This window comes from Electrona antarctica (genome assembly GCF_951216825.1).
Source record: "Electrona antarctica genome assembly, chromosome: 12".
NCBI lineage: Eukaryota > Metazoa > Chordata > Actinopteri > Myctophiformes > Myctophidae > Electrona > Electrona antarctica.
The window spans coordinates 52,218,624-52,231,856 of NC_136793.1; the positions used below are offsets into that span (position 1 = coordinate 52,218,624).

The 13,233-nt window shown below is 43.3% G+C and overlaps 1 protein-coding gene across 1 annotated transcript; it reads right to left on the reverse strand.

Annotated features, from left to right (window-relative positions):
- Positions 1-1,147: 1,147 nt before the first annotated feature.
- LOC306933802 (uncharacterized protein) lies at positions 1,148-5,627 on the reverse strand. The gene is made up of 3 exons (XM_079516127.1): positions 5,294-5,627; positions 2,662-2,793; positions 1,148-1,566 (listed from the first exon to the last, which is right to left on the reverse strand). Exons 1-3 carry the CDS (start codon positions 5,348-5,350, stop codon positions 1,426-1,428), a joined length of 330 nt encoding a protein of 109 aa, XP_079372253.1. The 5' UTR covers positions 5,351-5,627; the 3' UTR covers positions 1,148-1,425.
- Positions 5,628-13,233: the final 7,606 nt, after the last annotated feature.

Sequence of the window (13,233 nt, forward strand, 5' to 3'; positions counted from 1 at the left end):
TCATTTGTTCTTGGCTGGGCGTAGCCTATATAGCCCCGTTTAACGACGTTGTGACCAATTTGCAAGTTGAGAGTAAGCTACAGCTGGTGGCCTAGCACAGGGGTTCTCAACGTTTTTGGCCGGGGACCCCCGGAAATGCTTTGGCAATGTCTCGGGACTAGCAGAACCCCTGGCCTAGCAGACCAGCCAGTTGTCCCTCCAGGCTATGGGATTATGGTGGAGTGAGAGACGGAGAAAGAGAATTGCAGTCAAGGCATATTTTAAATGTGTTCAGGCATGACCCAAATAATTATTTCCTGTTGCAGTGTTTATGAATATCAGTAGCAGACAGACAGGAAATAGCAACAGGAAATAGGTTGTTCCCTAGCAATGCAATTCCATAGGGTATGGATATGAGAAAGTCCTTTATGAATAACCTAACATTTGTGGGCAGTATGCCCAGTCCATTTGTTACTCTTATAAACAGCTAGTGTTTAATGTTTGTGTTGTCTGAACACAAACATTAAATGCCATTGACAATGAATGGAGAATTTACGTCATATGTGTCTGAGCAAATCGGAATATGTATGTCGGTGGGAACCCTTGGCCAATAAGGGACCACCATTCTTGATGATGATGTACGATGATTAGAGCGCCCCTCACTTCACACGGGTGTGATTCTTTACCATATGAACCCAAGCGACAACAAATACAAATCCTGAAACAAGATCATGAAATCAACACTTTCCGATTTTCGAACCACATACATTTAATATTACGCTTAATCATGCACAGGTTGTATTTTCTGCATAAATCAAAAACCTATTGGAAAAAGGCATTAGGAAATGCGTTCTGCTACCTCACTTCCAGGTTGGTACGGTGTAGTGCAGCGGTTCACAGCCTTTTCAGGCCAAGATCCCCCCCTAAATAATCCATCCTATTATGCTTGTCATCCATTTGACAAGCATAATTTGACCCCCCCACCCTGACAAGCACTTGGAATCATAGGGAGTTGAGGCATTACATTTTGTTTGACTCGATTCCACAGATCATGTGGAATCATGTGGGGAGGTCTCAACCTGACCCACAGGTTGAGAACCACTGGTGAAGTGAGACAGGAATGTCTTTGTAGAACATGTATTATACTGACAAAAAAAAACAATTCATAAACTTCTAATCTAGTTTATAAGTGAGGCACAAAACATATAGGTCCATTCAGTGTACTAGGTAAAGTACTGTATATCAAATGAACTTAAAAAAATAAAAAATAAATAGTCATGTCTGTCTGGGTTTTATAGTCATTTAACGAATGAAAAAAGTATTATCAAGCTAACGTTTTGGACATACAAGGTTTGCGTCCAGCAACACAACATTATGTTGTGTCTATATTATAGTGTGTGTGTGTGTGTGTGTGTGTGTACGCGCGTGCGACCCATGCGTGCGTGTTCAGAATAGTGGTGCAGAGTCCAGGGCTTTGACTCGCGCAGCAAACAGCAGAACATGTTTCTCCACCTCTGTGTTGATTTGGGTCTCCGAGGCCCTGGGGTTCTGCTGCACAAACTGTGCGATGTTCTGGATGCACTCTCTCTGAGAAAAACAACGGCTTCAGTTAGTCTACCAGGCAGCCACAATCTTGAACTCGAAAAAGCTATACAAATATTAATAAATACAAAAGAAATAAACACATGAGCTGAGGAACTTACATTTATTAATTGTTTACCAGCAGAAACACACTGCCCTCTCGTTTTATTTTGGTGATTTCACTGTTTGTTTTGGTAGACGAGACGGGGACATTTTTGGGCTACCGAAACAAACACACACATCCAACGAGAGGTCAGTGTGTTTCTGCAGCTTTGAAACGTCACCAGGACGCCAGGTTGAAAGTAGACACATTGGCTGCATAATTGCAGACACTGACTGATGTCGTCAAAAACGTCAAATAATGGCCTATAAGTACATCATCGAAACCAATATATTAGTCAGGCTCTACAACACAACTCCAGACTGTGTTCACATTGTGAGTGTTTGGTGTTGGTCTCTTGCAGAATGAGTTTGTTACGGTGTGGCAGAGGGCATACATACATTTAACTCATCCATCGCCAAGGACTTATTTAACTTCTTTTTCATGATGTCCTGGAGCGCCAAGGACGTGTTTTTCGTGTTTTATAACATAGTAAAAAATAAAAAAATAAAATAAAAGATATATGGTGGCGGTCAGGGCCTTTTGGCGCCCCCTAGTGGCGATGGATGAGTTAACAGTGCACGTTGTTGTGACTTTACAGCAGCTAAGGCTCAAGTCAGACAAATTCACAGTATGATATAAATGGTGGAAAAAACACAATTAAAACCATGCAGTCATTCTTGTTGCAGCCGTATTTTAAAATGTTGTCCTCATCATGACGGTGGATGAAAACGTTATTATGGTCAGGGAGTGTGACTGTGACCGGGTGTAAAGTCCTGGAAATGGAGTCAGAATGAGGCCTGTTATTTTTTACTTGCATGATTAATGACCCCTGTTTGTTCACAAACTGCTATTGTTGCTATAGACTAGTTATATTCTATATATAATTGTGATTACACGTCGCAATGCAATGCGGTGTAAGCTTGTAGATCTGTTTGAAAACATTTGATTTTCATCTATAAAGACCAAAATAGGGACGCCAGTGCTTCATGGGTTGTTACCTTGTACTGTTCCACTTGGTCCTGGCCGGTGACTCTGTTGAACAGCTCTCTGGCCACCTGAACTCCATTCAGAAAGATGAGAGACTCTCTATCCGAGTCGGACTGAGACGACAGCCAGCGCAACAGCGCCATCTGCACACAGAGGGAAGGAATGAAGGATTATTTTACTAGCAGTCTCGAGACAGACAGTCTGACACCATCAAGGAAAAGAGGGCGCGTTTTTTCATTTATTTTTTGACAATGGGTTCTCGGATTGTTTTACTAGAGATGATGACACTCTTGAGAGGGTCAAACATTGGCCAAAATGTCAAATAATATAAGACAGAGGCAAATGGCAGATCTACAAGGTCGCAACGCCTCGTGTTGCGCCTCGAGACAGCACAATATTTAGACATTTAGATGAAGATGATTATCCCATTCTTGGGCATTCCAAGTCGTTACTGTTATGAAGACCTGTGCCACAGTGCCACTGTAGCCGCAATTTGCAACACTAGATTTGTTTTTCAATATGTTGAATCTAGAGTTGCAACACCGACCATTCACAGCCCATAACATTAGACACCCTGTTGTGCTGAATATAATACGTTTTTTTCCAATGGAAATATCCTAAAAAACGAGGTTGTATTATAATCGTGGACTAGACTATTTGACATTCAATGTTCTTTTTCCACAAATGAGTCTTGAAAAATGGGGGTCGTCTTATAATCAGAGTCACCTTATATTCGGCACAATACTGTACTTTCTGTCAAGAAAGTAGCAGGTGCAGGTAATATTTCTTTCCACAGTGTTGGAGTTTGGAAGTGCTCGTTTTCAATAACACAACATCCTGCTGTCTCCTGCAATATATTCAAAAGTAAAAGTAGTTGTATTAATTAGAATAAGGGCCTTTCTCGGCCCCACCCTTCTCCCTTTGTTTATATTGTGTTTAGTTTCCAAGATGGCCGCAGCACCAGGAGGGGGTGAGGCGAAGGGGAGGGGGTGGGGCGGAGGTGAGCGGGCAGGGTCGACATATGCCCTTACTGGGCTGCATTCAAGTTGTCTGACACCTGACTTGTGTCTGAACACAGCTTTGATGGATGTGTTCTTCCCCCCCCCCTCTGACCCCACCCGCTCACCTCCGCCCCACCCCCTCCTGGTGCTGCGGCCATCTTGGAAACTAAACACAATATAAACAAAGGGAGAAGGGTGTGGGGCCGAGAAAGGCCCTTATTGACTTTGCAAGTTGCAGCTAGGTTGCTAAGATGTGTAATGCCCAGGAACCCAGGTCCCCCATCTGCAAGGCCAACATTTTAACCCTCGCTGGCCGGGTGAAATATTAGGGTTTTGGTTAGCCGCAATTTGCCACGCTAGATTTTTTTATAATGGGATGAATCTAGAGTTGCAATACCCTCCATTGACTCCCCACTCATCCAATTTGGTTTGCGATCTGCTTGTCTTAAACAACGTTAAACTCACCAACATTGCAGCTGTAGTCCAAGCTTGAATTATCCTCTTTCAATCTGCCGAGCTTGTTTTTCATAAAAATCTACCGTAGAGATGTTATGAGCTACTTTCTGTCAAGACATCCTCTGCAGGTGATTCTTTTTCTAAGTGTTGCAGTTTGGAAGCACTCGTTTTTGTTAACGGGTCGTGCTGCTGCCTCCAGCATTATTTGCAAATTCGAAACAGGTGGTGGCCGTTCAGTGACATACGACAAGTGCTTCCAAAAATAATCACCTGCACAGAATTTATTGACAGAAAGTAGCTCACAACATGTCTACGGTGGATTTTTATGAAAAACAAGCTCGGCAGATTTAAAGAGGATAATTCAAGCTTGGACTACAGCTGCAATGTTGGTGAGTTTAACGTTGTTTAAGACAAGCAGATCGCAAACCAAATTGGATGAGTGGGGAGTCAATGGAGGGTATTGCAACTCTAGATTCATCCCATTATTAAAAAAAAATCTAGAGTTGCAAATTGCGGCTAGGTTTTGGTCATCAGGCAGAGGCTCAGTCTGAGCCACTACTGCATATGTGCACACTACGTGTCGTTTTCACACTCATATAATATAACAGCCAGGACATCAACACAACTTGGAATGCCCCAAAAAGGGATAATAATAAATAAAAATGTATACTATAGTATGATAACTGTACTATGTTTCATTGTTTTGGTATGAAGACATGTGCCAAATATGCTACTCTACTGCAGTTGGTCTATAAAGTGGGGTCATTGAGGGGGTTCCAGGGAGCAAACTGTGGAACAGTTTAATTTCACTATTATTTCACTGTCTAGATTAGAAGTTGTCCCAATGAAAGAATGTACAAGAATGATTATCCAGACCATGGAGTTCTCACCACAGAGTAAAATGAAGATAAACATAAAGAAAACGTTATTGTCCATGTCTTTGGCACACCAATTACAACAATAAAAACATTACATAAAATACACAAATGCATTAAAATACAATATGAAATGCATTCACATAACGCAGCAACAGTGATCATAGGCTATGGGGATTAGGTGGTGGACCTATTTAAACATTTTCTTATTTAAAATGTGACTTGTCCACAAATTGTATAATACATCTTTTTAAACAACAATAGTCTCATGGGGCCCACAGGATAGATGTGTGTGTGTGTGTGTGTCCAACCTGTTGAAATAACTGAGCATTTGTCATTCCTCCTCCTGTGTTCGTTGACCCCGACATATTTAATTTGGGACTTTGGAGCTTCTCTGTGGAGCTAGTATTTGGCGTCACTCACCAAAATCACACGACGACACTTAAAGACGATATAACAGATTTAAAACTTTAAGATCTACTCTATAAAACACAACACGAGTTAATCTCAGTAGCAGTAAATATCTAGCTGAAAAGATCTTGGGGGAGCAAGCTTAGGGAGCAAGCATAGAGTATATAAAGGAGCAAGGCGTCAGCTCTTTCACACTTCCTGCTAGTCTGCTAGCTAGTCTGTTTACATTTTCTTCTTCTTTCTGGTGGAGGTCATATCCTCATACTACTATGTGGCCGCCCCCTGGCGGCCAAGAATGACATCCCATTGAGCTCAACAGCTAAATCAATTATACAAAATAGAGGTTTATGGAAGAGTAGAGCAATAGCCTCCATATACTGGAGGTACCTTCACTAAAAACGCCGGGACAACGCTCCACACGTCCCAAACTCTTCTCCCTTCTGGCTCCAAAACTATGGAATGCACTTCCCATCACAGTCAGAACTGCAGCCTCACTCCCAATCTTCCGCCGTAGTCTGAAAACCCACCTCTTCAGACTCCACCATGGCCCGTAGCACTTGCCCTAGCCTAGCCCCTTAGATAGCACATTATGTAGACTTAGATAGTATTTTAAACAGACCTATAGCTTGTTACGTAGACAGCTCTAGAATTGCACTTTATGTAGTCATAGCACTTTATAGTACACATGTATAATATATTATATAGTATAGTATGTATAGTTAACATAGATACTCCACTGTTACATTCTTAGTTTATGATTCATGATAACTACTTTTTATATATGTGATGTATGCCATGCTTTTGTTATTGCTTAATGTAAGTCGCTCTGGATTAAGAGCGTCTGCTAAATGCCTAAATTGTAAATTGTAATATTGCGGTTTGGACACCATTAATGAAAAACAGAATAATTGTCAATTGCTCTTCAAAATGCATACATAAAACAGAGATGTCTTGCCATTGCTTCAACAATTCCCTAAACACATGACTTAATCACAACCTTGTCTAGACTTGATGTTGTTTAAAGTCACAACTGGTGCAACTGTAGCAGAGTGGCTCAGAGCCGATGCCTGAAGGCCTCAAAAGTCTAATATCTCCCCTGGTCCAGAGGGGTTAAGATGTTGGACTTTCACACGGGTGGCCAGAGTTCGAATCCTGGGTGTTACACAACAACTGAACACAGATTGTTGGACAACCACTTCAGAAACTTTATACATCCACGTAGGAAGGAGATATGAGGCCCAATTATACAGGTGGTTTTTTTCAGGTGGTATTTTGTTTAATTTGCTCAAACCGTGACCCCTTTCATATTATGCAAGTCGTGCTGAACGCACACACATACCAAGATAATTATTTTTACAACTTAAGCATACTGTATGACTCATGTAACTTTATCATGAGGCAGAGAAATATCTAGGACTACTACAACTCGGGGTGCTCCAAACGGTTTTGACACGGCAGCATCGCCCTTGACAGCTCGTGCACAGGCACAGCTACTCTATGGTAGCCTGGGTAAACCCCTCCCCCCTCGCCAGATTTAGATTGAAATGTTGTCCAGCAGGGGGAGTGGGTTTACCCAGGCTAACTCTATGGTGCACAGTAGGCCTACAGACAACTATGACACTGACAGGAGGGGGCAGGTTTTTACGCAACCCTATCTGGATTTTGAATGACGCCTGGTCAGCTATAGACGCCTTAACAGACGACGTCACACTGATAAGCAACAGCATGCACATGCAACCCTGCCTCTCATAAGATGCAATGGAAAAGTTCTATTAACTGCACTCACGTCACGTGTAAAAAAAAATGCACCATCAAACTTTCAGATGCTGTTTTTCTCCCAGTGTGGAGGAAGAATGATTAGGATTTGTATTGTGATCTCTCACTCTTATATAATCATTGGTTTCTGTTTGATTGATTGATTGATTGATTGATTGATTGATTGATTGATTGATTGATTGATTGATTGATTGATATATTTATTAACAATTTGCAGAATTACAGTATTTCAAGCACAAACTCTGTTTCTGCTTGTTTACAAGAGGGTCCACCTTGTTCAATTCATCAAAACATTTAAAGACGTACAAATAGACACTTCTATATAGCCAAAGAACAGAACAGGAATTCATCATAAAGGAGGTAAAAAGGGAAAAGAAACATATACAGTGAGGGGAAAAAGGGGTGGGTGGTGGGGAGGGATTCAGATTTTACGGGGGCCAGTTTCAAATTGCAGCCGTCCGTAGGTGCCCTTTGAGAGCGGTTTTGAAGGAGTCAAGGGATTCCCATGTCTTAATGACATGGTAGGGCGTTACACATTTTGGTGGCATAGGAAAAGCGAAAAGAATTTAGTCCCTTGTTTGTGCCGAATCTGGGTTGTACATGGTTCGTTGCACTCCCTCTGGTGTTGTGGGTGTGGACTTTGTTAACATTAAGGAAGTATTCTAGACAGGTACATGGGTATCTTGGTGGTGTATCGAATCTTGTGGACCAGACCCATTGCAAGATGCTGTACTGTTGTCGACCCTAAGCCATGCCAGCCTGTCAAAGTGGGCAGGGGTGAGGTGGGTTCGGGGGGTGAGGCCAAGTAGGAGCCTAACCAGTTTGTTTTGGGAAGTCTGGAGCCTTGTTTTAAGGGCCTTTGAGGTGCTGTGGTACCGTGTGTGTGTGTGTGTGTGTGTGTGTGTGTGTGTGTGTGTGTGTGTGTGTGTGTGTGTGTGTGTGTGTGTGTGTGTGTGTGTGTGTGTGTGTGTGTGTGTGTGTGTGTGCGTGCGCGCGAGCGAGCGTGCGTGTGCTTGCGTGTGTCCATCTGTGGGTGTGTGTGTGTGTGTGTGCGTGCGACGTGCACGGTGCGTGCGTGTGTCTGCACTTGCTTGCAGACCATCAGAGTTACTATGGGGCAGGAGGAACTTTAGCTTCTTGTCAACAAGAAAGGTGTGAATACATCCAAACCACATGATGATGAATTTAGAGATATGAAGAGCTGACATGTCACTAATCAACAGCAGCAGCACTAGAGCAGAGGATGTGGTCACAGACAGAGCAGGATGTACATCATGCTTATTGACCAGAAATGACACGCGTGAATTCGCGAAACCTTCAAGCCGGAGCCTTGCTAAGAACACCTGCTTCTCTGCCGATCTCTGTACAAACATAATGTTGTGTTTTCTATACGTCAATTAACTGTAGATGCCGTATATTATGTCACCATGTTGCTACTTATAATCTGGTGAACAAATGCAAAACTTTTCAGATATCTGTTGGGCTTCTCTGCCTTTATTGATGATAGTTATTGTATATTAGTGGATTGAGCTTATTTTCCCCCCTGCGTATCCCTAGTTATGTGACACGACGCCCCCTAATCACCCTCATTCAGTACAGCCGTGCAGACACCTGACTGCTGGCGGATTAATATGGTGCCGTGCAAGGCCATCAGTAGCTGGCTGGCTTGTGTCTGCCTTCTGGTGTGTTAGGTTAGGTTTTGGTGCAGGAGAATTGGCATTATTGTAATTGTGTTAACAATTCCCAAATTTTTCACAGATTTTGCCTATATAATGAGGCATATCTTATGGTAATGCTTTTTATATCCCCCCCCCCTGATGTTTTTTAAAGAAGAGTACCTCCATTTGCCATGTATTGTTTTAATATTGCTTTAATATATTTTGATGAGAATTTTTTGTATGGACTATTAGGTCAAATATAGGTATATATGTTGGTGATGGTGTGATAATAACAGGCCTGTATGTTTGTTTTAAATATTATCTTTGTTTTATTACAAAGATATCAGTGCCCCTGCAGTTTTTGTCCTTTATTTCTTTCTTTGATGAGGTTGTTTTGGGTGTCTGTTTTGTTATTGTGCAAACTAAGTAGTTGAAAATCATTGTGTGTGTGTGTGTGTGTGTGTGTGTGTGTGTGTGTGTGTGTGTGTGTGTGTGTGTGTGTGTGTGTGTGTGTGTGTGTGTGTGTGTGTGTGTGTGTGTGTGTGCACGTGTGTGTGCGCGTGTGTACGGTTGTAGTGCACGTAACTCGAGATCCGTTTGCCCCACTGACTTCAAATTTGACACACGCGTTCCACACCCCCACAGGGAGTGCAGTGCCCGGCCTTGAGTCGGTGGCATGCAGCGTTATCCAGAACCACCACAAAAGGCTCTGCCAGTGGACCTAATGAGCCCAACTCCCCTCACCTGTGCAATTGCCAGCCAATTAACCCCACAGCTTTTAATACTGATTGTATGGCTGGTGAACAAATTAAGTGCTCACGCATGCTAAATGGACTCTCGGCAGAAAGGTTCTCCATTGCTTTTGATAGCCGTTTATTGGTGCAGGTGCTGCCTCTATAGTCACAAATGCCGACATTGATATAGTTCACTTCACTCTTTTAATCTGCATTGTTCAGCCATTTTAGATGTAATTGGACAATTAGACACACACGCACGCACGCACACACACGCACTCACGTACGCACACGCCCGCACGCCCACCCACCTACACCCACCCAGACACACACACACACACACACACATTATCATATCATTATCATATCATATTATGTGAAAATAAATACAAAATTAGTATTAAATAGTGAGTGTGTGTGTGTGTGTGTGTGTGTGTGTGTGTGTGTGTGTGTGTGTGTGTGTGTGTGTGTGTGTGTGTGTGTGTGTGTGTGTGTGTGTGTGTGTGTGTGTGCGTGCGTGCGTGTGTGCGTGCGCGCGCTTGTGTGTGTCCATCTGTGGGTGTGTGTGTGTGTGTGTGTGCGTGTGTGTGCGTGAGACGTGCGTGCGTGTGTGTGCACTTGCTTGCAGACCGTCAGAGTTAACACTCACTATGTAGTGCAGGATGAACTTATCTTCTTGTCAACAAGAAAGGTGTGAATACATCCAAACCACATGAGGATGAACCTAGAGATATGAAGAGCTGACATGTGACTAATCAACACAGCAGCAACGACAGCAACGACAGCAGCACTAGAGCAGAGGATGTGGTCACAGACAGAGCAGGATGTACATCATGCTTATTGACCAGAAATGACACGCGTGAATTCGTGAAACCTTCAAGCCGGAGCCTTGCTAAGAACACCTGCTTCTCTGCCGATCTCTGTACAAATGTACGCTGAAAACACACAATGTTGTGTTTTCTATACGTCAATTAACTGTAGATGCCGTATATTATGTCACCATGTTGCTACTTATAATCTGGTGAACAAATGCAAAACTTTTTAGATATCTGTTGGGCTTCTCTGCCTTTATTGATGATAGTTATTGTATATTAGTGGATTGACCTTATTTTCCCCCCTGCTATCCCTAGTTATGTGACACGACGCCCCCCTAATCACCCTCATTCAGTACAGCCGTGCAGACACCTGGCTGCTGGTGGATTAATATGGTGCCGTGCAAGGCCACCAGTAGCTGGCTGGCTTGTGTCTGCCTTTTGGTGTGTTACGTCTTTGGTGCAGGAGAATTGGCATTATTGGAATTGTGTTAACAATTCCCACATTTTTCACAGATTTTGCCTATATAATGAGGCATATCTTATGGTATTGCTTTTTGGGCTAAATTTGGCCATAGCAAATGTGATGATGTCAGCACATTTGGGCAAGTTGCTATGGCCACATTTAGCCCAATGAGTGTTTTTGTGCAAAACTAATGCTTGAAATGGATTCAGCATCATGAAAACCCCCTAGTTTGACAGCTGACATGCTACTTAAAGCAAAAGGAAATTTAGAAAATATTTCCTTATAATTGGATGTCAATGGTGGCCATACTGTACAGGCCATTTTCAACACTTTCCCCTCAGACAATTCCAGGCAATTATTTTCCTGTTAGTGTTATTCAGGATTATATTGAAGATGCAAAATGTTGCATCTTGTTCTTTTTGCAATTAGATTGAGGTCAAATTACATTATTACTGGACTATGTGGGACACAGACAGACAGTTAAAATGGGTGCTATGACAATGGGTATTGCATACTACAGAGATCTCCATATACAGTATGGGCACAAAAGGGACACAGACAGATAGTTAAAATGGGTGCTATGACAATGGGTATTTCATACTACAGAGATCTCCATATACAGTATGGGCACAAAAGGGACACAGACAGATAGTTAAAACGGGTGCTATGACAACGGACATTGTATCGCTCCCAAGTATAGGCGACAGACCCCCCGGGGACCCCCACATGGTAACTCATTTCTCGACCGTTTCGGACGCAGGGCGGCCCGCCGGAACCGGCCCGGCACCCTGGCCGCGTTCCTGGGGGTCTGGATGTTCCGGGGGCCCCCGCACAGTACACTACATCACAGGTTCTCAACCCGTGGGTCGCGACCCCTCGGGGGGTGGACACATTATTTTGGGGGGTCTCCAAATTATTAAAAATAAATATATATATTTTCTTTTTTTTCGCAACTGAATGGCTGGACAATGGAAATTAAGAGTTTACATAGTAGGCCTACACATAGTACATGCATACACCTTCCCTAATGATTATATCTGGTTTCAGTATTTATTCATGGTGTATTGTCTCTATTATAAAGGTTATTGTAGCAGTTGATTTATATTGGGGGTCGGGAGGGGGCGGGGCGGGGGTCCCGAGACATTGCCAAAGCATTTCCGGGGGTCCCTGGCCAAAAACGTTGAGAACCCCTGCACTACAATACAGTAGAGTACAGTAACTATAACAATAAATGCACCGCTCAGTTCACACAGGTGTGATTTTTTGTAAACAAAGTTGCTAGTGTTATAGGGCCGGCATAATAGCCTCCACCCCACCTGTCCGCCCCAACCACCGCCGGGATTCACACCCATCTCCCTTCATGACCTATAGCAGAGCAGCACCAGAACATCACCCAGTCCATTAGACAGCCCAACCTCTCTTCATGACCTATAGCAGAGCAGCACCACCAGAACATCACCCAGTCCATTAGACAGCCCAACCTCTCTTCATGACCTATAGCAGAGCAGCACCAGAACATCACCCAGTCCATTAGACAGCCCAACCTCTCTTCATGACCTATAGCAGAGCAGCACCACCAGAACATCACCCAGTCCATTAGACAGCCCAACCTCTCTTCATGACCTATATCAGAGCAGCACCAGAACATCACCCAGTCCATTAGACAGCCCAACCTCTCTTCATGACCTATAGCAGAGCAGCACCAGAACATCACCCAGTCCATTAGACAGCCCAACCTCTCTTCATGACCTATAGCAGAGCAGCACCAGAACATCACCTAGTCCATTAGACAGCCCAACCTCTCTTCATGACCTATAGCAGAGCAGCACCAGAACATCACCCAGTCCATTAGACAGCCCAACCTCTCTTCATGACCTATAGCAGAGCAGCACCAGAACATCACCCAGTCTATTAGACAGCCCAACCTCTCTTCATGACCTATAGCAGAGCAGCACCAGAACATCACCCAGTCCATTAGACAGCCCAACCTCTCTTCATGACCTATAGCAGAGCAGCACCAGAACATCACCCAGTCTATTAGACAGCCCAAACTCTCTTCTGAAAGATGTTTTTTGCATGTCTCTGGTCAAGTCTCTCTCCAAGTTGCCTTTCATTTCTGTCTGGTTTTCACCAGCAACACTCCATAGAGACAGCTCTTTTAAAGGACCACTTCACCACGTTTCAACTATCTTCGCATAATTGGTCCTCACTAATAATCATGAAAAAATAATGCTTTATTAACTCTTACCAACTTTTATGCGGACGATTTACTGTACAGTTGGATTTTTCTTTTAACCCCGACAGTCCAGATTACTTTAATTTTAATTGTAATATATTAAAAACATCCTTCAGCTCAACGAGGCCAAAACTGAGGTTCTCATTGTTGCCTCTGAC